We start from the raw sequence: 24,447 nt of genomic DNA, 5'->3' as shown, positions 1-24,447 counted from the left end.
ACAAATAAAACTTGATTCGATTTGATTTGATTTGATTTGATAGATTGGCAATAAGGTTTTGATTAAATGATCTTCTATTGATCCCTGCCACTCCACATCCGCCAGTCAGACTCGATAAACTCATTCGAAAGTCAACTCAAAACCCACCTGTTCAAACTGGCGTACTCCCTTTAATCTGTACCCTGTGTCCTTGTCCCTTTAATCTGTACCCTGTGTCCTTGTCCCTTTAATCTGTATCCTGTGTCCTTGTCCCTTTAATCTGTACCCTGTGTCCTTTTACTTCACCTCCTGTTGTTCTTTTGTTTTGTTTTTTTGTTGTTTCTTTTCTTTCTGTTTTAGTTTTAACTGTGTTTGACACCTTGTCACCTCCACTGCTTTTAACCTGACTGTATTTAACTGTGTAGGTGTCCTTTGGTGTTTTGAAAGGCGCCATACAAATAAAATGTTTTATTCTTATTTTTGTTATTGTAGATGCCCGAGCAGACAGGGCCGAGAGGAGGAAGCTCTTTAGACACTACACTGTAGGATCCTACGACAGCTTCGATGCCTCAAGGTAAGGACATGCTTGACTATCGCTATGACATGCTACCGTACTATTACCGCTGTTATAGACAAATAGTATTATCTTTTGTCTTTATTTCCTTTCTTTCTGTGGAATCCTAACTTGAGATCTGCGTGCTTAACACTAGACCAGCCGTGCCTTTTTTACCTACTAAAAGAGCCCCTCTTTACAATGATCAAGCTGCTATTTACACACAACGACCACTAGTTGGCCGCTTGTAAATTAGCCTGCTTCCTGCACAGAAAAACGGCAATATAGCTTTATACCAGTGGCGGGCGGTGCATTTCATACCTAGGCCTTCAGTGATGTCCTACCTGAATTATTCCACCTCTTAATACCATCATTATGACACGCCATGGCTCTAGAAACTATACATTTAGACAGAAACGCAGTATAACCGGGCGTTGCCATTGTTATTATAGCGGCACCTAGTCTGGGTGTATTCAATTCATTGCATGAAAACGAAAGCATCAGTTATTTCCCGAACTTTGCGGTCTGTTGATCTCGATAGGAGAACCGTATCGAGGTTCCATTTAAGGCCGGTTATCTTCCTCGTGTTCATACGGTCACGGGGGTGTGTCGTTTTCCATGGTAGCAGCCCGGGAAGTGGTTAAAAGATCGCATTGAAGCCCCACTTACTCACACAGCTGAGCCAGTGCACTGCACCACCACACACTCTATCTACGAACCCCAGGGTCGCTCCGTATGTCTACATCTCTTGCAGAAAACATTAAATGCTTTGTACTCACCAAAACAACTGATTATTTGAACACAAAATCCATCCTCCTTTCTTTCCTCAAGAAGACTTCAATGACTCTGTTGTACAGTTGATCAGTTCCACCAATAAGTCCTTTTACATGGATAGCGTCGCTAACGTCGGGGTTCGGCTTGTAGAACAACAGCTTCCATCTACACAAATTAGCGAGATCAAGTTTCAGTGTGTTAGCTCCGCCTCCCAATAGTTTGTATCCAATCAAAAGACGTGCAGGTGCTGATCAGGTGCTCCGCCATCCAGAAGGCCCCTTCGTCGGATTTGCTTGGATTTGCTCGCCAACTCGAGATCTGACCACGGCACGCCACAGCTCTTTTCTCGCTCACTTTAAATTACAATCTGTACTCGCGCCACTGTTGAATCTGCAGGCGGGCAGATTTCTTGGTACCCTGGCAACACATTATGGCTGAATTTGATTGGATAAAAGCTAAAGGCCAGCCCTCCAAATGTCTGGAAGCAGCGCAACCAAGAGGAAAGCTATGAAATGAAGAGAATAGACTACGGGAATAATTTAATACATATTTGTAGAAAAAATATATAAAAATTAAATGTATATTCTGATGATGTTTAGGCCAGCAGAGAAGGCCTTGCTGGCCCTGACGGCACACCACTGCTTTATACTAGTTTATCCTGATGTGATTTTGAAAATGTAAGTATACTGGGTGGTAGAACGCACATATCTAGGAAAAGTTATGAAAGGAGGGTCCTGAAATTTGATCGACTGCAAAGATATAGCAATTTTCTTTACTCACAGGTGTTAAGTTTAAGTTTTAGGTGTTATGTTCTAGTGTTAATTTTAAGTGGAAATGTCCCATTGAGTTACGCACGCGGATTTCGAGTTAGCATTCCACCCTATATGAATGCCATTGTATACATTTTCTATTCACTGGCATGTTTGAGAAATGTTTTGAAGCCATGGTACATTAACAAACAGGTTTTTTAAACTGCTACTACTCATGTTGGAGGCTATGTACTGCAGTGGAGGCTCCTCCATAGAGGTGGAGGAGGCCTGGCCTCCCCAATAATTTGAGAGAAGAGAGAGAGATTTTAAAAAGCAATAATTATATATTTTTATCAGACACACAACATACAATTCAGAACAATACTTCATCCATTTCTAATATTTATCCTGCAGAACAGCACTCATACACGCGTGTGGCGGAAAAAGGTACTACACGGAGGCCAGGCCTCCTGTCGTAAAGTGGTTTCTCATAGAAGTCAATGTAATGCAATTTTTTTCATGGCAATATGTGATTGGCCAAATCACTGAAAATGGGTGGGAACAGGAGGCCTGGCCTCCGTGTAGTACCTTTTTCCGCCACACGCGTATGAGTGCAGTTCTGCAGGATATTAGAAATGGATGATGTATTGTTCTGAATTGTATGTTGTGTGTCTGATTGACATAGTGTTTGAGTGCTTTTGACATGTCATTGATTGTATGTAGTATGTTGTGGTGAATGTTGTGAGCCTGAGCAGAAGGAATAATAGCTGCTGCAGGCGGACCAGAGATTCATGCCAATTGTTTTGTTTATTTGATGACCCATTGTGCAGGCAATAAAAGCTGCTTCATCCACCATCCTGAGAGTGTCCCAATCCCTTCAGTACCGCCAAACACAAATTAATAATGTTTAACAAAGACAGATAAGAAGAACAGGGAACATTCCATCGCGAGTGAAGCGAGCAAGCGGAAAAAAAATTGGCCTCCTCAATTCTGGAAGTCACCAGCCTCCACTGATGTACTGTATAGCCACAGATACACTGTCCTGCGTCAGTAATGGACAGTGACATTTTTTGGCTCTACACTCCAAAATCCCAAAGTTTGGATTTGAAATCAAATAATAACTATGTGATTAAAGCAGAGATTCCCAGCTTGTATTTGATGATATTTCTGTCCACATTGGTTTCACCATTCAGAAATGACACTTTTTATGCATAGTCCCCCTATTTTAGAGTACCTAAATGTAATGGGACGATTAGCTTGACAGGTGTTTCTAGTAAATCAGGTGTGTTACATCACATCATTTGTGTAGGCATAAGAGAGCTGTCAAAGTGTAGTTTTGAGTCTAGGCTTTGGACTTGCTTTTGGACTTTGCTGTTGGTGTCTGTTAACATGAAGACCAAAGAGGTGTCAATGGGGGTGGTGGTAGCCTAGTGGCGAGAGAGGCAGGCTAGCAATCGCAAGGTCGCTGGTTCGATCCCCACCTGAGGAGGGAGCTGCATATGCCCTTGAGCACTGAGGCACTTAAGCTCTAATTGCTTCAGGGACGCCGACTATGGCTGATGCAAAAATTACCAAATTCCAACAATAATTATTATTATTATTAGTATTAGTAGTAGTAGTAGTAGTAGTAGTAGTAGTAGTAGTAGTAGTAGTAGTAGTAGTAGTAGTAGTAGTATCAATGAAAGTCAAGGAAGTCAAGGAAGCTGTTATTAGCCTTGAAAAACAGAAAAAACACAGAAACATATTTTCAAGGACAAGAAGTGGAAAGGCCTTGACTGGCCAAGTCAATCTTCAGATATACAGTAAATCCATTTGAGCACATTTCATTTCCTGATGATAAGAATTTAGGCAAAAAGACCTCAAAACAAACAACAACTGAAGATGGCTACAGTCCATGCTTGGCAAAGTAACATCCGGCCTACCTGGCAACTTGTGGGGTCGAAGGGCCTCAGTTATTCCATGCAAAGGATTGTCCATCAAATACTGAATATGTGACACAGTCTGATCATTTGGTCCGCATGTCGGCAGCCAATCAAAATGTTCAGACTTTTCTTTTGAAACACGGAACTACGGAAATATGGAAATACGAATCACAACACAAACTCGCTAGTCAAGCCAAAATACTGCAACTCAATGGATTGGGTGAGTAATCCCCCACTGCTACCTAGTTACGTGTAACTATAACACTACTTTACATTGTTAGCAGGCTCACAAAACAAGCTGTTTTAGTTGACTAGCGACGTGTCATTGATTTTCATGAAATGTATTCACATTTTTCGAAAAGAAAAGTCCAATCATTACATTAGATTCCGACATGCGGACCAAATGATCAGACTGTGTCACATATGAGTGCTTAACTTTAACTTTTGATAAATCTATCCCATTACTTTTAAGTACTGCGAAATAGGGGGATTATGCATAACATGTGGTATCATTTCTGAATGGTGAAATATGTACACAAATACCATCAAATAAAAGCTGAGAATCTGTACTTTAACCTCATAGTAATTGTTTGATTTCAAATCCAAACTTTTGGAGTGTAAAGAATGAAGGGAAAACATTTTCACTGTCCCGTTACTTAGGCTAAGACACTGTATGTATATGTACAGTAACATGGTTTATTTTATTTCTGTGTGTAGCCTAAACGGTCATTAATTATGTAGTCATATCACGGTCGTCATCATTAGACTGTTGCCCTTTGCTCAGCCTGTGGTACGTCTGGCCTACAGCACTGGAAATGATTATCGGGCTGATGAACATCATACTACAATGGCCGCCGCTCTGCCATAACTTTATGTTGTCATGTTTTTTGCAATTATTTTTGTTTCACTAGAACACATTCTGGCAGGGGGATTTCCTATTCGTCAGGACTGTGTCTGAACCAATTAGAAATACTCTAGAGCCACTACAGCCGACCAACGACACTAACTAATTATCATTTCTATACGACTTCATAGCCAATGGAACTTCAATTCCACAGCTCCCCCAAGCTTTAAAAACGTTCTAAATATTAATTATGCGAGGAACAATTGTTTTAATTTCATTTTAGGAATAGCACATGAGGTTGCATGCAAGAAACCTTTGCCTGAAGCTCATTTTAGTACACATTTCAGTTCAGTTATTCATTCATATCAACTCAAGTCATTGCATTAACTACAGTATTTACATCTCTTATACCATCACACAATAGAATAGAATAGAATGGCACAGACTGAGAAAAGAAAGTGTTTGGTATGGTAAAAGAAAACCCTTCAACAAACATGTGCAAGTGGAGGCCCTTGAGGACTTTTCATGGAGGCTAGGGGTGGGAGTGTGTGAAAGCCCTCTCTGTCAGATGGGCTGTGATGTAAGACATACTCAAGCTCCGGGCCTTGTTCGCGTATGGGCTGGCAGCACAAATGTTACACAAACATCCACAACAAAGCTGTACCCAGAAAAAACTGTATACTTCTTCACAGCTGATGTGATCTTATGACATCAATGATTATGGAATACACAGTTAGGAAATATGTTTTCATTGTCGATTTAAAAACAGCTGCAAGGTTTAGATTTGAAAACTGGTTTTAGGTCAGATTATTGTTGATCGATGCGCACTGTGGTTGGAGTCTTGATTCCACATTCCATCCACTAACCCCTAAGCTACTTTTCGGTGAAGATAACTCCATACACCAATAGCAATTCCATACAACACCTACAGTTACTGAACTAGTGTTTACTACACTTGTATTACACATGACAGAGGGAGAGAGAGAGGTGGGAGGGGTATACAGGCAGAGAGGGGGGGGGGGGGGGGGGTGAGGTTGAGAGGGAAAGAGAGAGATAAAAATACAGATAGATTAAAAAGATAAATAGAGAAAGAAATAGGGGAAAGAGAGAGAGAGAGAGAGAGAGAGAGAGAGAGAGAGAGAGAGAGATCGTCTTCCATTCAACTCTAATGTAACACACACACACTTAATCTACTCGTAATGTAACACACACACACAGTGTACAGAGCAGGTTGTCATGGCGACAGAGCAGGAAGTCCACGGCCGTGCATATAGCAGACTGCATGCAACCTTGGCGTGGGTCACAATTGTGCAATGTGCAGGGTCTGAGGGCTACAACCTCTCCGGATAAACTTGGATCAGGACTCTGTTTACGCCCAGCAACCACTGATCTGATCACTGACCATGAACGGACATCTGACTCCATGTCTCTGGTGTTATAGGCCTCTAGAATCATTTAGAATCAGAATTCCTAGAACATCTCTGGAAGAGCTGTACAACACACGCTGCCTCAGGAAGGCCTCCAAGATCTCCAGAGACCCATCCCACCCTGGGTACGAACACTTTGCTCGGCTGCCCTCGAACAGGCAGTACAGGACCATGTTCGCAAGGACAAACAGACTGAAGCTCAGCTTCTACCCCAGGGCCATCCAGGCCCTGAACACAGCAAAGACCTAGGTTCTGGGCCCTGGACAGTCTGGACGGATTGATGGCAGCTGCTGGATTGAAAATCAGGTGTAGTGCTGAGGCACAAATGTGTACATTTCAAGCCTGCAAACTGCGACACTTTAAATGAATGTGCAATAACACTATGTGCAATATGACAACCCTAGGGTACATAAGGTTCAGAGATAGGAAATGTTAGAATAGGTATAGCATAGCATATAGTACAGCACAGTGTTTTATTTGTACAGTATAGTATAGTGGATAGTGTACATAGCCTTTATTTATGTAAACCAGCTCCTTTCCCTTCTTGTTTTTTTTTCAGTTTTTTTCTTTCCTAGCACCAGGGGAGCCCCCCCTCCCAAATTTCGTTGTTTGGTACCTGTACTATATCAATGACAATAAAGACCATTCATTCATTCATTCATTCATTCATTCAGAAGAAGAATTCCTAGGATAGAATATTCTAACGCTTCTAAGAACAGTATTCTTCACTCGTTCATTCGTCACCACGCATGTTTGTATCATCGCTGCTGCACTCTGGTGACCTAGGCCCAAATGTTGGTCCTGGCTAGACTATGATACTGTCCCCCACGCCTGCTCAGAGCACAGTATGTTACTATGGCAACCGGGCATCCACCAACCAGACTGCTGCTATCACTGCTGGAGCATACAGAAGCTGTCTCTCCTGTCATGCTCCTTTTGGGTATAATAAATAGAACACATTCTAGTTCTGGAATTCTGTTCTCTACCTGTGAAGTTTATGGAAACAAGACTGACATCCAGTGGTGCTTATTCATACCAGGGTTGGGCAAATTGATTTTCAATTCAATGAATTCCCGGTAGTGAATTGAATTCTAATTAGGTAATTGAAAAAACGAATTAAAAAGTTCGGGAATTTGCAGTTGAATTGGAGTTTCTAAACACTTCCTGAATTCATACACACTAGACGGATATAATATAGGCCTACACAATTTAATTTAGATTATTAATTCTTATTCTTTTTCATTAAAATATAAAAAAAAATTTTTTAAGGATAAGTGATATCTCTTTGTATCTATATATTTTTAAAAATCTATTATATTTGACCTATTTATGTTGTGATGTTGCTGTGTTTGTGGCTTTGTTGTTTTATCCCACCTAGACTATGTTTGTACAGGCCTAAAGCCTTCCTTTGAAGCCATCTTTTTAATAAGGTTAACGTTTGAAACTCCTTACAGCTTTCTGAAATGAGACCCAGCTTAGTTAGTCATCAGATGTTGCTGCACTAACCTATACTTTTTGGGGGGGCTGAGAAAGCACTGAAGCACTGGTCGCTCTAATTATAAGAAATTACTTATTCATTCATCCATTCATTCATTCATTCATTCATACATTAATTCATTCACTCAGCCTGCCTTGCACTCTCTACCCCCATCCCTCCCTCCTTTCCAGTCCTCGCTCCCCCGTCTGCAATGTTTTTTCTTCTCCTCTCATGTTTAGTCTACTGCTTGTGATTTGGATCATAGTACACATACATATCTGGTTGGAAATGTTTCTCTCGAACGACAACCGCTCCCACCGGCTCATGCCCCCCCCCCGGTTTCTTTGGCCACATCAACATTTTTCGGCAAAGGTGGGGTTGTTCTTTGGAAGTGCAGCACGGTGACGGTGATGTGCGACGCTGCTGCTGCCACCGCCACATCGCCACGCTCATTATTATTATAGTTATTATTATTAATTATTTCGCGTGTCCGTCCGTCCGACGTCTGTCATCGTCATGAGGAACTCGGGCAGAGCTGCGGTGGCGATGATGAGAATGATCGGATGCAATAACGGTCGATCTGCGCGCAATTTTCTCCACAGCGACTGCGTTATTGTGGAGAAGAGGGTAGTTCTGCAGAAGAAGGATAATGAAGGATTCGGGTTTGTACTGCGAGGGGCTAAAGGTAAGGAGACGGATCCCCATCCCTGCAACTCAGTGTGTGTTTCATCTGTTCCTCCCCTCCCTAGCTTGCACTTTCTTCTTTTCTTCCACCATCAGTGATGCGAATAATAACGCATAATTTGCTGATCACCTTTGCTTCTATTAGCCTACTACACCCAGTCATTCCAGTACTGTTTTTGGAGGTACATTACATGAATCTGAGATTGTTTTTTGTGTGTTGCGGCTCAACTAAAGCAACGCCTGTTATGATTCCTCTGAAGTTCTGACTGCTTTTCATGCGCTCAGCTGTGAACAGTTGAACACTCTAAGAAGTTTATTATACGCTAGCCTAGGGCTTGCCTACTGATTTATTCTCTTTAGGATTTCCCCCCTACCTGTGTTTATACGAAGATACTAGGATACTTTGGCATGTTAAGTTATAGTTATTGTTAATCAAATCTCAGACCAAGAGCCTTTACTGTATATGGGGGTGCAATGTGCATATTTAATTGGCTAAAGAATCAGTGCTAAGACTACTAGGATACTGTAAGTGCCCTTAGAGTTTTCTTACTGTACATGAGTGATTTATTCGTTTATTAGCTTATTTAGTGTCATTTGTCACCACTGGTTTCTTGGAGCTTCTGGGAAAGGGAATTATAGAACCCTGTTGTAGTAACCTACAAATATACTTCATTTGGATAAATCAAATGTAGGTTTTCATTTGTTTTCGATGGACAGAGATACTCAGTTATATATACAGTGTGTATATATACATTATCGAGTGAATGCATGCACTCATGCACTGTCAGATCTGCAATGAGTCAGTGTCTGCTATGTGATGAAGCCCAGTCTCACACACACAACACACACACACACACACACACACACACACACACACACACACACACACACACACACACACACAGTGCAGGGAGTTTGGACCAGAGTTAAGGAGATGCAGCCTTTGCTGCAGCCCAGCCCAGCCCAGCTCTGGCTGACATGGTTAGGGGATTACCCTAAGCAGTAATGGCATTGCTATTGTCTACATCCTTGCATGTCCTACAGACAAAATACATGTGGTAGATTGCTTATTATAACCCATGTAGAAAACAATGATAATTGCTAACATTGTTGTTGTCATTCTGTTTAGTGCACTGCATGTATTTTTGTCTTGTCGTCAGTATGATTTTACTGTGTGTCGACAGTCGACAGTCATCGTATTTGCGTGACCTTAAAAAGTGGTCTCTGTGCTGTACCCCCTGGTGGTGTTCTGTTTGGAATGTTGGTGGTGTCCTGTTTGGAATGTTGGTGGTGTTCTGTTTGGAATGTTGGTGGTGTCCTGTTTGGAATGTTGGTGGTGTCCTGTTTGGAATGTTGGTGGTGTTCTGTTTGGAATGTTGGTGGTGTTCTGTTTGGAATGTTGGTGGTGTCCTGTTTGGAATGTTGGTGGTGTCCTGTTTGGAATGTTGGTGGTGTTCTGTTTGGAATGTTGGTGGTGTTCTGTTTGGAACGTTGGTGGTGTTCTGTTTGGAATGTTGGTGGTGTTCTCTTTGGAATGTTGGTGGTGTTCTGTTTGGAATGTTGGTGGTGTTCTCTTTGGAATGTTGGTGGTGTCCTGTTTGGAATGTTGGTGGTGTTCTGTTTGGAATGTTGGTGGTGTTCTCTTTGGAATGTTGGTGGTGTTCTGTTTGGATTGTTGGTGGTGTTCTGTTTGGAATGTTGGTGGTGTTGTTGTCATGGCAAATACTGTCTGGGTAGTCAAAATGTGTCTGGGTGACGTCAGCAGGTCTTTCGGACGCCCTTGCTATGCCGATGCTAGCATTCTGGACAGACTTATTGCGTAGCTGGTGTTTTAGAATGTACTGAAACTACCTAGCTAGCTAACTACCTTGCTAGCTAGCTAGATTTCTCTGGGCTGTCAGAAAGTGTCCGGGTGATGTAATCGCCGACGCTAGCATTCCAGACATTCCTGAGTACCGCTCACTGTGATGTAACTGAGTTGCCTCGCACACAATCCGGACATTAATCTGTGGTAGAGTTTACTCAGGAATGTCTGGAATCTGTCCAGAATGCTAGCATCGGCATAGCAAGGGCGTTCGAATGACCTGATGATGTCACCCAGACACATTTTGGCCGCCCGGACAGTATTTGCCATGACAGTTAGCGTTCTGTTTGGAATGTTGGTGGTGTCCTGTTTGGAATGTTGGTGGTGTTCTGTTTGGAATTGGAATGTTGGTGGTGTTCTGTTTGGAACGTTTGACCCTTAGAGAGGTGACTATTGTTTGAAAGTATGAAGCCAAAGTATTTCAGATGTCTGATGATGATGATAATTCCCTCCCAATAATGTTGCTGCTTTGGATGTTTCACCCTCTCTCTCTCTCTCTCTCTCTCTCTCTCTCTCTCTCTCTCTCTCTCTCTCTCTCTCTCTCTCTCTCTCTCTCTCTCTCTCTCTCTCTCTTTCCCTCTGTATTTGGATATCCACCTCCACCTCACCCTCCAGCTGACACCCCCATCGAGGAGTTCACCCCCACCCCTGCCTTCCCTGCCCTGCAGTACCTGGAGTCTGTGGACGAGGGCGGGGTCGCGTGGCAGGCGGGCCTTCGTACAGGAGACTTCCTCATCGAGGTAAGGAGACAGGCTTCCTCCTTGGTTATGAGCAGTGTGGCCAGATTGGCCGTATTCCCGCCCAATTTGGGCTACTTATGATCACACTGGGCGGCTTTTAGACTGTGGTTAGGCTGGAAAACAATCCCATCTGGCTACACTGGTTATGAGCAATGGAGCGTTTGGTTCTGAATGTGTAGAGAAATGCTAACAATGGATTTGTGATGATCTGCTGAAAACTGGATGTTAATTCAGAATACATTTGGGTATGAATGTGGTCGGTTCCAGAAGGGTGGTAACAGGCAACACTTGAGTTGAGGGGGAATGAGGGGGGATGGCATCCCCCCCTGAAATAAAAACGGTCAAAATCATCCCCCTTCTAAAACTGCCATCCCCCTTCTAAAACTGCCATCCCCCCTTTCCATCCCTTATGTCATTGTATCAATGAACGTGGTATTACTGCTATTTATTTAGTTTTGCGCATATTGAGTAAAACACTGTGGGCGAGGGGGCACGCACACATGCAATGACATTTTTACCAAGTCACTGACGCTGAAGTCACTGACACTGAAGTCACTGGCGCTGTGGGGATGCTAAAATTGTCCCCATATGATAAAATCCACCATCCCCCCTGATTTTCTTTTACAACTTGAGTACTGGTAACAGGTAACAAGCCTATTCTTTTGTGAGAATGAACTCTCAGAGTTTTTTAGCCCTACCCAGAAACAACTTTGGTCTTGCTGAAAGAAAAGACTGGTGAGGTGCTACGCTACTGGTTTATCTAACCTCCAGAGTTCTGCTGCGGCCTTTCTGTCTGTAATAGGATGACGTTAATTGGTCAGATGCTGTGTATCTGGTGTCCTCTTCACACGAAGCCCAACATGCTGCTGAACACAGGTTGTGCTAGCACTGACCCTGGAAGAGATAGATATATGGACGAATGAAAGAATGCATGTTAGTGGTTAGTGAGAGAGGGCAGTTCCCGCTCAGTTCAGTCTTTTTCATGGCTGTCTCTTCAGTTCATGTCAGTCAAACAAATACAAATACAATCATTTGCTTGCAAAATGTACACCGAGTCGTTGGGCTCTCTCCCTCTCTCTGTGCGTGTGAAGTGAATGTTCTATGTGAGCATCCTATGTGGTGTTCATCCATCCTGACTGAGGAGCCTGATGGTGATGATGTAACAAAAGGAAAAGAAAAAACGGAACTTCTAACTAGTACAGGACTTGGCCTCCTGCACATCTAATATAGTATTTACAGTCACTGTGATACTGTTGACTGTATTGACCCGTATATATATATATATATATATATATATATATATATATATACCATATGTTACGGTACATGTGGGAAAACGGTTTATGTTGGCATTTCCGGGGACATGGCAGCATAAAACGTCGACTTGGTACATGCTGGCATGTCTAACCCTAACCCTACCCCTAACACCTAAGCCTACCCCTAACCGTAGCACCCTAACCCTAACCCTAGTTTTCCCACTTGTACCGTATTCCCACATCTACCGTAACATATATACCAATATATCTCATGGGATTTTTCATAGTATTCTTGCATTACTGTTTACAAGTCATGTAAAGCTTTTTCCTTTAAGTCTCACTTTTTAATCTATACAGTATATATCTAGAATCGGTATTGGCAATGAAAAGGTGCATGCAGTTGTTGTTTTCCCACTACCCTCAATGACCTTGTAGTTGAATCATTCAATTGATGTTGATACACTTTGACTTGGGTTTACTGCCTGTCTTAAAGGGTGTTTGTGTGTGTGTGTGTGTGTGTGTGTGTGTGTGTGTATGAGTGTGTGTGTGTGTGTGTATGTATGTGTGTGTGTATGTGTGTGTGTGTGTGTGTGTGTGTGTGTGTGAGAGAGTGCACCCTGCTCTGTAGATTCTCTCCCTGATAGATAAGTGTGTCTGGGACCTTTAAGTGATCTGTTCCTTGCTCTCCACTCTATCAGTGTCAGGGAGGGAACTCTGTGTTTTTTCGCTGGAGACAAATCTCCTCTGAAGGAGAGTTGTAGTAAATGGCCATTGACTGCCTATGTCATGGGATACAGGGGGGGCGGCTGTGGCGCAGGAGGTAGAGCCGCCGTCTATGCGCATGAGCGGAAGTTGAACAGGTGTGTTTGGACTGAGAAAAGTTTGAGCGTGTCTTTGAAAAAAACAAACGAACATTATAATAACATCTTTATTTAAGCGAGTTAAGGATTTTGAGTACCCCGACAGCTTCGTGCTGATCGGGGGCTTCTAAGGACGGACGACATGGCAACGAACAACGCGAATGGAATGGACGACGATAAAAGCAACACGGACAAACGGTATGACGCAAGTTTAACGGTGGAAGTGCGACTGGAGCAGGGAAGTAATATAACCATGATGGAAATGTTACGAGGCATAAAGGAGGTGTGTGGAAATGTGGAGGGCTGTCGGGATAAAGGAGACAGGAAATATGAGATCACGCTGGCATCGAGGAGAGGGAAGGACAAGCTCACGGATGGTTTCATGATAAAAGACGTGAGAATAATGGGAAAGGACTTGGCGGTGGATGAAATGGTGGTCTCGTTTTTGCATCTCCCGGTATATCTGAAGGATGACGTGATCAGGTACAGGCTGGAGTCGTGGGGGGTGAAGGCGGTGTCACCTATCAAAAGAAAGACGTGGCCGGGAACGGACATTGCAGACGGGACGAGATACATGAAGGTGAAGTTCACCGAAGAGGTGAGGTCTTTGCCCTATTCTACCAAGTTTGAGACCCTGGTTGGAGTGGATCACTTTAGGGTGATTCATGATAAGCAAGTGAGGGTATGTAGGCTGTGTATTAAACCAGGACATGTAATCCGAGAATGCCCGGAGTTCGTATGCTACAAATGCAATAAACAAGGACATTATGCACGTGAATGCATGGGAAGGAGATATGATGGAGGAGAGAGAGTGAGCAGTGATGAGGAGGAGGAGGAGGAGGAGAAGGAGAAGGAGGAGGAGGAGAAGGAGGAGGAGGAGGAGGTGGTGGAGGAGGAGGAGGAGGGGGACGAAGAAGAGGAGATGGAGGGAGAGGAGGAGGTGGTGGAGGAGGAAGTGGTGGAGACACAAGGAGAAGGTGGGGAAAGGAGCCATGAAGACGTGACGGAGGGAGGAGGACAAGCTGAGGTGGTGGAGGAGACCCAGATTGAGCCGGAAGTGGAGAGAGGAGCGGAGGGGCCTGGTCCGGTGGAAATGGAGGGTAAAAAGAGAGAGGAGATTGGAGCCAGCCTAGACAACGCAGTAAGGGATGGAGAGATGGATGAGGCAGGGCCTTCAACAGAGGGCGTGGGGAAAAGAAAAGGTTCCGATGAAGGACTATATGCGGATGTACAGAGGGTGAGGACAAGATCAGGGGGTGCAAAAGGTGCACAAGGGAAGAAGACTAAGGTAGGAAAATGACATGGCGGTGTACATGATCTTTTTCTTTGTAATCTTGACGATGGTCAGGGTTGTTGCTGTCAACACAAATGGACTCAGGGATAGGAAGAAGATGGAGCTTGTGTTGGCAGCATACAGAGAGGAGATTATATGCCTCCAGGAGACGCATTGGACAGAGGACATAATGGAAGATGTAAGAAGGAGGTGGAATGGACAAGTTTATGTGAGTAATGGAACTGTGTATGCTTGTGGGGTGGCTATTTTGGTAAAGAATGGGGTAGTGAAAAATGTAAGGAATATAATGAATGACAATGAGGGAAGAGTGGTGGGAGTGGGGTTCGAATATCAAGGGATAGAGTATGCACTATATTGTATATATGCACCAAATGTGGACAAATATAGGAAAGTTTTTTTTGAATCTTTGAAAGAGAAATGTGTTGGGAATTGTATTATGGTTGGGGATTATAATGTGGTGGTGGACAGGTTAGATGTAACAAGGGGGGTGAAATTTAGGAATGATCCGTCACGCCCAGTATTATTAGAAATGATGCGCACAAGAGGAATGGTGGATATATGGAGGGAGGGGCACCCTGATGCACAGGTTTTTTCAAGGAGACAAATGGTGATGGGGGTTTTGAGACAATCAAGGATCGATTTATGTTTAGTGAAGAGGGAGGTGAGGCACCTGGTTGGAAGGGTTGAGTATCGGTTTATGGCCTTTAGCGACCACGATGCTCAGTCTTTCCAGCTAGGTGCGAGGAACGTAGGGGGAAGAGGAGGGACATGGTGCTTTAATGCAAGTTTACTGAAAGATAGACGTTTTGGGGTGATAGTAAGAGAGTGTGTGAGTGTTGCTATGGAAGACCAGATGTATGAGAGTGATGTGTGTGTGTGGTGGGAAGGGATGAAGGATAAATTTAAAGCTGTAATAATAGCATTCGCAAAACTGAGAGGGAAAGAGAGGGTGAGGGAGGAAAGAGATTTGCAGAAAAGGTTAGCAATAGAACAGGAGAGAGTTGATAATATTCCAGGGCATGATTTAGCAGAGTATTTGAGAGTGAGGGAAGATTTGAGGGAGCTAGAGAAGAGAAAGTGTGAAGGTGCTTTAGTAAGGAGTAGGGCAAGGTATGTGGTTGAGGGAGAAAGGAGTACAGCATTCTTTTTAGGTTTAGAGAAGAGACAGAAAGAGAAAGGGAAAATTAAGGAATTAGAGAATGATAAAGGTGAAATAATAACAGACTTAGTGGGAATAATGGATACTGTGCAGTCATTTTATACAGACCTATATACATCTGGGGGTGTGAATGAGGAATGTATGAATAAAGTATTAGAAGCAGTGGAAGCTAGGGTGACAGAAGAAGAAGGGAAAATGTGTGATGCAGACCTAAGGGTGGAGGAGGTTAAGACAGCCATCATGGGGTTAAACCCAAATAAGAGTCCGGGTTCGGATGGGTTGACGGCTGAATTTTATAAAGCTTTTGTTGACATCCTGGCCCCTATATTGTGCAGAGTGTATACGTGTATGGGGAATAAAAGGGTTGTTCCGGACTCTATGGGTTTGGGGGTGCTCACGTTATTGTATAAGGGTAAAGGGGACAGGAACAAATTACAGAATTATAGAGCATTATCATTACTTAATTGTGATTATAAAACCATAGCAAAAGTATTAGCAAATAGATTGAATAAAGTAATGAAAAACATGATTGCACCTACCCAGGCCTATGGAGTCCCAGGGAGGGATGTGGCAGAGAATATGTGCACATTAAGGGATGTTGTGAAGGACATGAGGGAGGAAGGGGGTTTATTGTTATCTTTGGATTTAAATAAGGCTTTTGACAGGGTGGAACATGTTTTTTTATTGAAAACAATGGAACATTTTGGGATTGGGACTTATGAGGGATTGGATTGAACTATTATATAAGAATGCAAGAAGTAAAGTAAAGATAGATGGATTATTGACTGACTCCTTCCCTTTGGGTAGATCAATAAGACAAGGGTGTCCACTGTCAGCATTGCTATATAGCATATCTGTGGAGCCATTGGCAGCGTATATTAAGCAGGAGAAAGAAATTAAGGGAATAAATATGCCGGGGGGAGGAGTTAGCATAACTAAGGGGGAGAGGGGAGAGGGGAGATACTAAATGTCCCAGTTTTATTGAACCCTGTAATAAGAAGAGAGGGGAAAATGTTAGAATCTAGGAGTTTCTGGAGGGCAGGACTGATTAGAGTAAGGGATTTTAGGTATGAGGTAGTGCCAGGGTTCCTATCAGAGCAGGCAATTATAGAAGTTGTTAGGGAAACAGATGAGGAGATGAGAAGGGGAGAAATAGTGAGCATGTATAATAAAATAAAGCAGAGTATACCAGGGGAGTGGGTGAGTAGGTTAGATAGGGAGTTAAAAGGGAAGGAGCAAACAGAGTTACCTAAGTTAAGAATAGGGAAAGGGGAAACAGTGCGGGACTTCTCAGCGGTTAAGGTGAAGGAGTGCTACTGGGCACTGTTGGAGAGCAGAGTGAAGGAGCCTGCGGCAGAGAAGGTGTGGAGGCAGGTGTTCCCAGGATTGGAGGTGAAGAACATATGGAGGAATTTATTTTTAAAATATAATAGTTTAGAATGTACTCATTTTGATTTTATGCTTAGGCATAACAGGGTTTATACTAAGGTGGTGTTGCATCAGGTAGACAGAACAGTTTCGAGGGAGTGTGATGTGTGTGGGATACAGGATGAGAACTTAATGCACATGCTTTTTGAATGTAGAGAAATGAAGGGATTCGAAGAAAGGTTGAAAGGACTAGTGAAGAAGCATTGGGGAGTGGAGGTGGTGGGGATGCAGGAGTGGAGGGAAAGAGAAGGGGAGTGAATATATGGTGTTTAAATTATGTATTATCACAGGCTAGGTATGCAATTTATTTGAGGAGGAATTTAGCAAGATTTGAGGGAAAGTGGATAACGGTGTGGAAAGTCTTTGAGGGATTGGTCAGGAAGAATGTGGGACTGATGCACAAGACAGGGCAAAAAGATTTTGAGAAGTTGTTTATTAGGGATTGTGGGTTTATAAGAGTGGTGGTGGATGGAGGGTTGGAGTTTGATTTAGATTTTTGAAGATGTTTTTTGTGTTGCATTCATTTGTTATTGATTTATGATAAAGGGTTATCTTGGTTATGAAGGACTGACGGAATAATAGATGGATGCATCTCATACCAAAATGGTATGGGTGTGTTTTGTTTTTATCTATTGGTTTTTAATTTATTTTATTTGAATTAGAATACAATGAAGGCTATAAAATGAACATGTATGAATATGTATAGCTATGATTGTATTTAAAAGAATATTTTTATAATAAAAGATAAAAAAAAAAAAAAGAGCCGCCGTCTAATGATCGCAAGGTCGGCAGATCGGCGGTTCGAGCCCCGGCTGGAAGTCGAAGTGTCCTTGGGCAAGACACTGAACCCCAAATTGCTCCCAGTGAGCGGGCATGGAGCCTTGCATGGTAGCTTGCCGCCATTGGTGTGTGAATGTGTGTGTGAATAGGTGAATGAGAGGACGTTGTAAAGTGCTTTGGATAAAGGCGCTATAAGTGCAGTCCATTTACCATTTACATGTGCAGTATGGAGGAGATGGCTGAGGAATAACTAGAGCAAGACACACAAAAACATCAATCTGAATAGGATTCTCCTTATACTATGGTCATTATTTCTCCATAGTGGAATTATCCATCCTACAAGGCAATGTTTCTGGATGAACTGTAGATACAGATACTGTATCTTCTGGCATACCATTTTGTGTTCTTTTCCTGGGCTCCTCTCTGCTCCTCATGATCAGATGGTCCCATGTCTCTCTGTTGTCTTTGCTGATATACACTGACCGGACATGTTATTAGGAAGTCAACAGTCCAAGCTGGTGGAGGTGGTTTTCTTGGCGTATGTTGGGCTCTTTAATACCAATCAATCATCACTCGAATGCCACAGTCTATTTGATTATTGTTGCTGACCATATCCAGGAGGTACATAGTAGTATAAATGAAATGCCTGTGTTTAGTTAGATGGTAAATTAATGAGTGAGCTAGAAGGTTAATTAAAGGGGGAAACCCTGCAATGATATTTCTGTAGTACTGTCGTTCCACAGTGATATCCTCTAGATTGGATGGCCCTTTCGCCTAATAGCCCTCAGTGATCATACCTTATGGCATTTCCACTTACACAGTGAAATGCATCTGGTGAGATTAAGTAATAATTGCTAGAATATCTGGTATTTTTCACTGTATACTATTGTATACTCTACAGTGGTACTACAGAGCTCTGAGGTCTTCTGACGCTGGTCTTCTCTGTGTACCACGTGTACAAAAGAAGAGATTTGGTGAGGCTGCATTCTCATTTTATGCACCCAAATTGTGGAATGCCACTGCCAGTTTACATTAGGGATGCAACCTCAGCAAATATGTTCAAGTCAAGACTAAAAACCCATCTTTTTAATATTGCCTTTAAATGAAAAAGATATTAAATTATGATTATATAATGATTGGAGCACTTTGAGCTGCAACGTTTGCAGGAAAAGCGCTATACAAATCAAAAGTTATTATTATTATTATTATTATTATTATTATTATTATTATACTATTTAGCATTCGGTTAGTACACTTGTGCAGCATAGAATGTGGTGTGACAATCAGGCGTTACTTGTTTGAACAGGGGCTCTGAGGGTGTAGTAGTCATGATAAAAAGATTCGGTGTATCCTACCGACAATACAGATGCTCTTGTCTGCAGAGGCCCTCCAAAGCTCGCTGCCTCCCCACTGGATGAGCTCTCTCTAACCTATAATTTACAGCAGCTCTGAGGCTACTGTATGTTCCTTGCAGGGACAGGCTTAGTGTGAAATGTAGAAAAAAAAGTGTGTGTGTGTGTGTTTGCGTGTGTGCGTGCGCGTGCGTGCGCGCGTGCGTGCCTGTGTGAGTGTGTGCGTGCGTGCCTGTGTGTGTGTGTGTGTGTGTCGACAAGGTGTGATGATGCACGCACAGCCTGCACTGCATCATAGATGTCACCCCCCTCCTGGGCCTTTATCCTAAAACAGGGTCCGTTTATCACTTGTGTTCCTTACAGAGCTCCTGTGCCGTGTGCTGCTGCCCCTCTGCTGTGTGTGTTTGAGGCCTCTATTGATGTTTGACTCAGACCTCCCTACTGCAGTGCTCGCTCTGCGTGCGTGTGTGTGTGTGTGTGTGTGTGTGTGTGTGTGTGGTGTGTGTGTGTGTGTGTGTGTGTGTGTGTGTGTGTGTGAACAGTAAGCCTGGTGGATGGACGGCTGCCCAGAGACTTCATGCCCTGGAGGTACCTCATGGCCTAATAACTGCACAACCTGTCACTAAGAGTACCCCTTGTGGTCGTAACCTACTTTGAGGATGGTCGCAGAGTGTGTAAGCACAGTAGCAAGTGAAGCGATATACTAAGTCGCCAGCTGTCTGGTATTTGTTTATTTCTGGATAATATTACAGTGTAGTCTGTTAAATGTTCCGGTACAGGTTCTCTTTCAGTCGACTTCGGCTCTCTCATGGAAAAGATCGAATAGTAATAATAAAAAGAAACAAAAAATAAATAAAAGAAAGTATAGGGGCCTAATTAAGGTAGTTCTGGAGACACATGGGAGGGGGAGAGGGTTAACTGGTGAAGGCCAGCTTGAAGAGGTGGGTTTTGAGGGCCTGTTTAAATGTTGGGAGGGTGTTGGCCTGTCTAATGTGGTTGGGGAGGGCGTTCCAGAGGGACGGGGCTGCGGTTGAAAAGGCCCCTATCACCCCAGGTCCGGAGCTTGGTCCTGGTGGTCTTGAGGGTGGTTTGGTCGTCGAACCTGAGGCGAGGCAACGGGAGGGGGTGTGGAGGGGGATGAGGTCGGCAAGGTAGGAGGGGGCCAGATTGTTGATGGCTTTGTAAGTGGTGAGTAGGATTTTGAATTGGATCGTGTATTTGACCGGGAGCCAGTGTAGGTTTTGGAGGACAGGGGTGATGTGGTCACGGCGGCGAGTGGAGGTGAGCAGATGGGCAGGAGAGTTCTGGACATATTGGAATTGGAAATATATATATATACTGTATATATATAAATATATTGGAAAACCTATATATAGGATGAACAGTAGGCGGGGTTATCTGCTTGCAAGCAACACTGGCATGCACCCTGTGTGATTGTATAGGGGGTCTTCAGAGGAAGGTACACAGAGAGTCAGGCCAGTCTAAATGTCGCACATTTTAACATTTGTAAAATTACTTTTAATCTTTTCCTGTATAGTAGGAAAGAAAGAGAGAGTGTGTGTCCCATAGTGAGAGCTCATATAGTAGGTAAACAAGGCACGGCTGTTCTAGTGTTAAGAGAACCTGGATTACATGTTACCTCTAGTTGTGGAGTCTGACTTTTCTTACAGTAAAACTTCTTTAATATCAAATTGCACTGATCATTGCTATGTGTGTTTGACTAAGTACTCTGACCTGGGCTGTCTTGAAGAAGTAAAAAAGGGGATCTATCTACAATATATCTACAATGTTACCCATGGTTACCCGTTTCCCAATATACCCAGTATGTAGAATGTAAACACAATCTCATTAGACATGGGGACCAGTTCACTGCACATGCGGGACAGACCGAGGCTCACACTGTAATACGCTGCAGTGGTCACCTAGCAACCAGCTTCACATTGTGTCTCTGTGCTGCTGTGATTAAAGAGGGAGAGAGAGACAGCTGTTGGAGATTTCCCAGCAATCCCTCACTGGACACTTTCATCTAAACATCTAAACGTGTTTGAAAACATCAGCAGCTGTGACATTGTTTGTGTGTGTGTGTGTGTGTGTGTGTGTGTGTGTGTGTGTGTGTGTGTGTGAGTGAGTGAGTTATTGTAAATGTCTAGGCTGCCTAATGGTGTTTTTCAGCTGATAAGTTAACTTCACTTCATGGGCTTCTTTTCAAGGTGAACTCTGCTGCTCACCAAAGTGGAGAATACGTCATATCTTTAGGCATTTCATTTTCAGGTTACATTTACATTTAGATTTTTGGCATTTAGCAGACGCCTTATTCCAAAGCGACTTACAATCGATACAGCGAAGTGAATCATCAATTCACCAGTTGTAGCAGGAAGTGTACCGAGTGTAGAGCAGAGAGTCTGGAAGGGGTGTTAGCAGCGTTGGGTAGGAGGAGGGGAAAAGGCGCTGCTAATGTCATCAACCTTCTTTTTGAAGTAGGTGACAAAGTCATCGGCAGACAGGGAGGAAGGAGGAAGAGGAGGAGGGTTGAGGAGTGTGGAGAAAGTGGTGAACAGTTTTCTAGGATTAGAGGCAGAAGAATGTCTTTTGGAATGATAGTAGGATGCTTTAGCAGCTGGTGCAGAGGAGGCGTAGTTGGAGAGGAGAGAGTGATAAAGGTTTAGGTCATCAGGGAGGCCGGTCCTTCTCCATTTCCTCTCAGCTGCCCTGAGCTCTATTCTACAAGCATCTAGCATTGGTGAGAGCGGACAGGAGGGTGGAGGATGCTGAGTCAGTGGATAGAAGGGATGCGATGAGAGGGTATAAAGTGTTTAGAGACTGACAGGGCAGAGGTGGTTTTGAGGGATATAAAGGGTTAACAGTAAGGTTGGAGGTATGGGAGTATCAGCTCGGTAAGGTCGAGCTGATTGCCTGCCTCGACCTTGTGAGTCGGAGGAGAGCGGGACAGGGTCAGGTCGAAGGAGAGGTGAAGGCCAAGTACTCCAGATGAGAGAAGCTTCTATGACTGGTGGTTGAAGTCACCCAGTAGTGCGAGCGGAGTGCCGTCATCAGGGAAGGAGCTGAGAAGACATCCATCTCTTCTAGGAAGTGGCCGAGCTGACCTGGGGGGGCCGATAGATAACAACAATGTGAAGTTTGACGGGGGAGGAGACAGAAACAGCATGGAATTCGAAAGAGAGGATATGGACAGGTGTGACAGGGGGAGGACAGTATGTGACCACTTAGGCGAAATGAGGAGTCCTGTGCCTCCCCCTTCGACCAGAGCGTCTAGGGGAATGAGAAAAGGAGTAGGCATCAGAGAGGGCTGCTGGTGTAGCTGTGTTTTCAGGTGAGATCCATGTCTCAGTGAGAGCGAGGAAGTTCCTCTTACTTCCTCTAGTCCTCTTACTAGAATCTGGGGGAACCCTCTGTGTTAAATGGCCAGTTATTTACCCAGGCCTGACATACCTATGCTACAGTACAGTTAATTGTGAGGAGACTGTGTGTGTGTGTGTGTGTGTGTGCGTGTGTGCGAGTGTGTGCATTCTGAGGCGACTCCCATCCAATCCTGGCCCCTCCTGAACAGGCCCTATGAAAGAAGTGGCAATAGGCAATCTCACAGAGCGTCTCCTCTGTGTGTGAGGGATAATTACACTCTACTCAAGACACAAGGAGCACTGCCAGCCCCCGAAGAGGAGGAAGGATGAAGAGATCGCATTTGATCACGGAATTGCCAGTGGGACTCTGGGTGATTGGCCCCAGTTAACCCCTTCCTCTCGATAATGGCCTCGGTCGAAACAGGATGAATGAACAGACATTGATTGAAAGACTAGCTGCCCTTTTCCCCCTCTTACATGATAGCATCCCTGTTCAGGGGAGAGTTTTTGGTCACAATTGAAGTATAAGGCCTATATCTCATCATAAAAGCTTGATGAATCCTTGATAACCCCTTTAATGCGGGTGGCACGGTGGCAGACTGGTTAAGATCACTGCCTCACAGTCTCAAGGTACTGGGTTCGAATCCCGGTCTCGGAAGGTGCTGGGTTCGATTCCTGGTAATCACTGTGGGAGTTTGCATGTTCTCCCCGTGCCGCGTGGGTTTCCTCCGGGCACTCCGGTTTCCTCCCACATGAATGAATGAAACATGCAGTATGAATGAGTAAGAATGCGAGTGAATGCGAGTGAATGTGAATGCGAGTGAGCATTCCCAGGGCTCCTTCGAAAATGAGACTCGTCTCAAAGGAATTCCCTGGTAAAATAAAGGTTCATTTCATTTCAATGCCTTCAAAAAAACGTCATAAACCATTTATGAGCAAATATATATTGTGTATATTATGAATACGGTGTGTTGTTAATCTAGTAGTAGCCTATGACATTTGCTTGTATATAATAATAATAATAATAATAATAGCATAGATTTATATAGCGCCTTTCTCAAACCCAATGGCGCTTAACAGATGTCATAGTCAGACAGTCAGACAGATAGAACAGAAACACAAAGCAAAGAAACAAAGACAACGAGAGTGACAAAATGCATATGATTTCATTTGTGAAACATCAATGTAGGCTTCATAAAGGGTTAACGCAGGTCTCGTTTACATCTTTAAAAAAAACACAGCTCTTTATCTCCAACATGAGCTCTTTCTCCTCTCTCTTCCATGACTCCACAAGACAGAAGCTGTGGCTTAGAAGCCTTTACCGACCGACGTAGATCCGCTAGTCTGTGCGTTTGAGCCTGTGTGGTTTTGTCGCGTTTGAACCTGTATGCCGCTACGAAGCGACAATGAATCATGCTGTTGTCTCGTATGTATGTAGGCTAAATCAGGTCCTCTCTGCCGTTCCTTAATTAGCTGGATTAGGTTATTCTTGTTATTGTTTTCTTGTTATTAGCTAACTAGCTTAGCGATGTGTCATCTCTGTGGTTTGGGCCCAAGTACCTGAGGGGTCCCCCCGGTTCACCGAGCGCTGTTATGTAATGGTCGGTGTGCTGTACATAGATCGTTATATAACGCGTGTGTGTGTGTATGTGCGTGCACGTGTACGCGCGTGCTTGTGTGTAAACATGCGTAAGCGTGTGTAAGCGTGTGTGTGCATGTGTAAGCGTTCTCTCATGCATGTGTGTGTGTGTGTGCACCCTTTTTAGTACAGTGCACATGTTAATTCTGCTGGAAGCGACCAGAAGTGACATAAAATCCTGTTTATGAAATATGAAAGGCCTTGTAGACACACACTTACACAGTACACACACACACACACACACACACACACACACACACACACACACTTGCTTCTAATGCACTGGGATCTCTATCTAGCTACAAAT

At 43.6% G+C, this 24,447-nt stretch overlaps 1 protein-coding gene across 1 annotated transcript in view; it reads left to right on the top strand.

Moving 5' to 3' along the window:
- Positions 1–24,447, top strand: part of shank2b (SH3 and multiple ankyrin repeat domains 2b) — a gene marked incomplete at both ends in the record, with an annotated part of 107,323 nt that overhangs the window by 63,724 nt on the left and 19,152 nt on the right. Inside the window, 3 exons of the mRNA XM_080539049.1 lie at positions 472–553; positions 8,328–8,410; positions 10,889–11,013. Of these exons, the coding sequence (XP_080395175.1) occupies positions 472–553; positions 8,328–8,410; positions 10,889–11,013 (290 nt within the window). The remainder of the gene's footprint in view (positions 1–471; positions 554–8,327; positions 8,411–10,888; positions 11,014–24,447) is intronic.

This window comes from Nansenia antarctica (genome assembly GCF_963989245.1).
Source record: "Nansenia antarctica genome assembly, chromosome: 9".
NCBI lineage: Eukaryota > Metazoa > Chordata > Actinopteri > Argentiniformes > Microstomatidae > Nansenia > Nansenia antarctica.
This window is presented reverse-complemented; position numbering and strand designations above follow the sequence as displayed.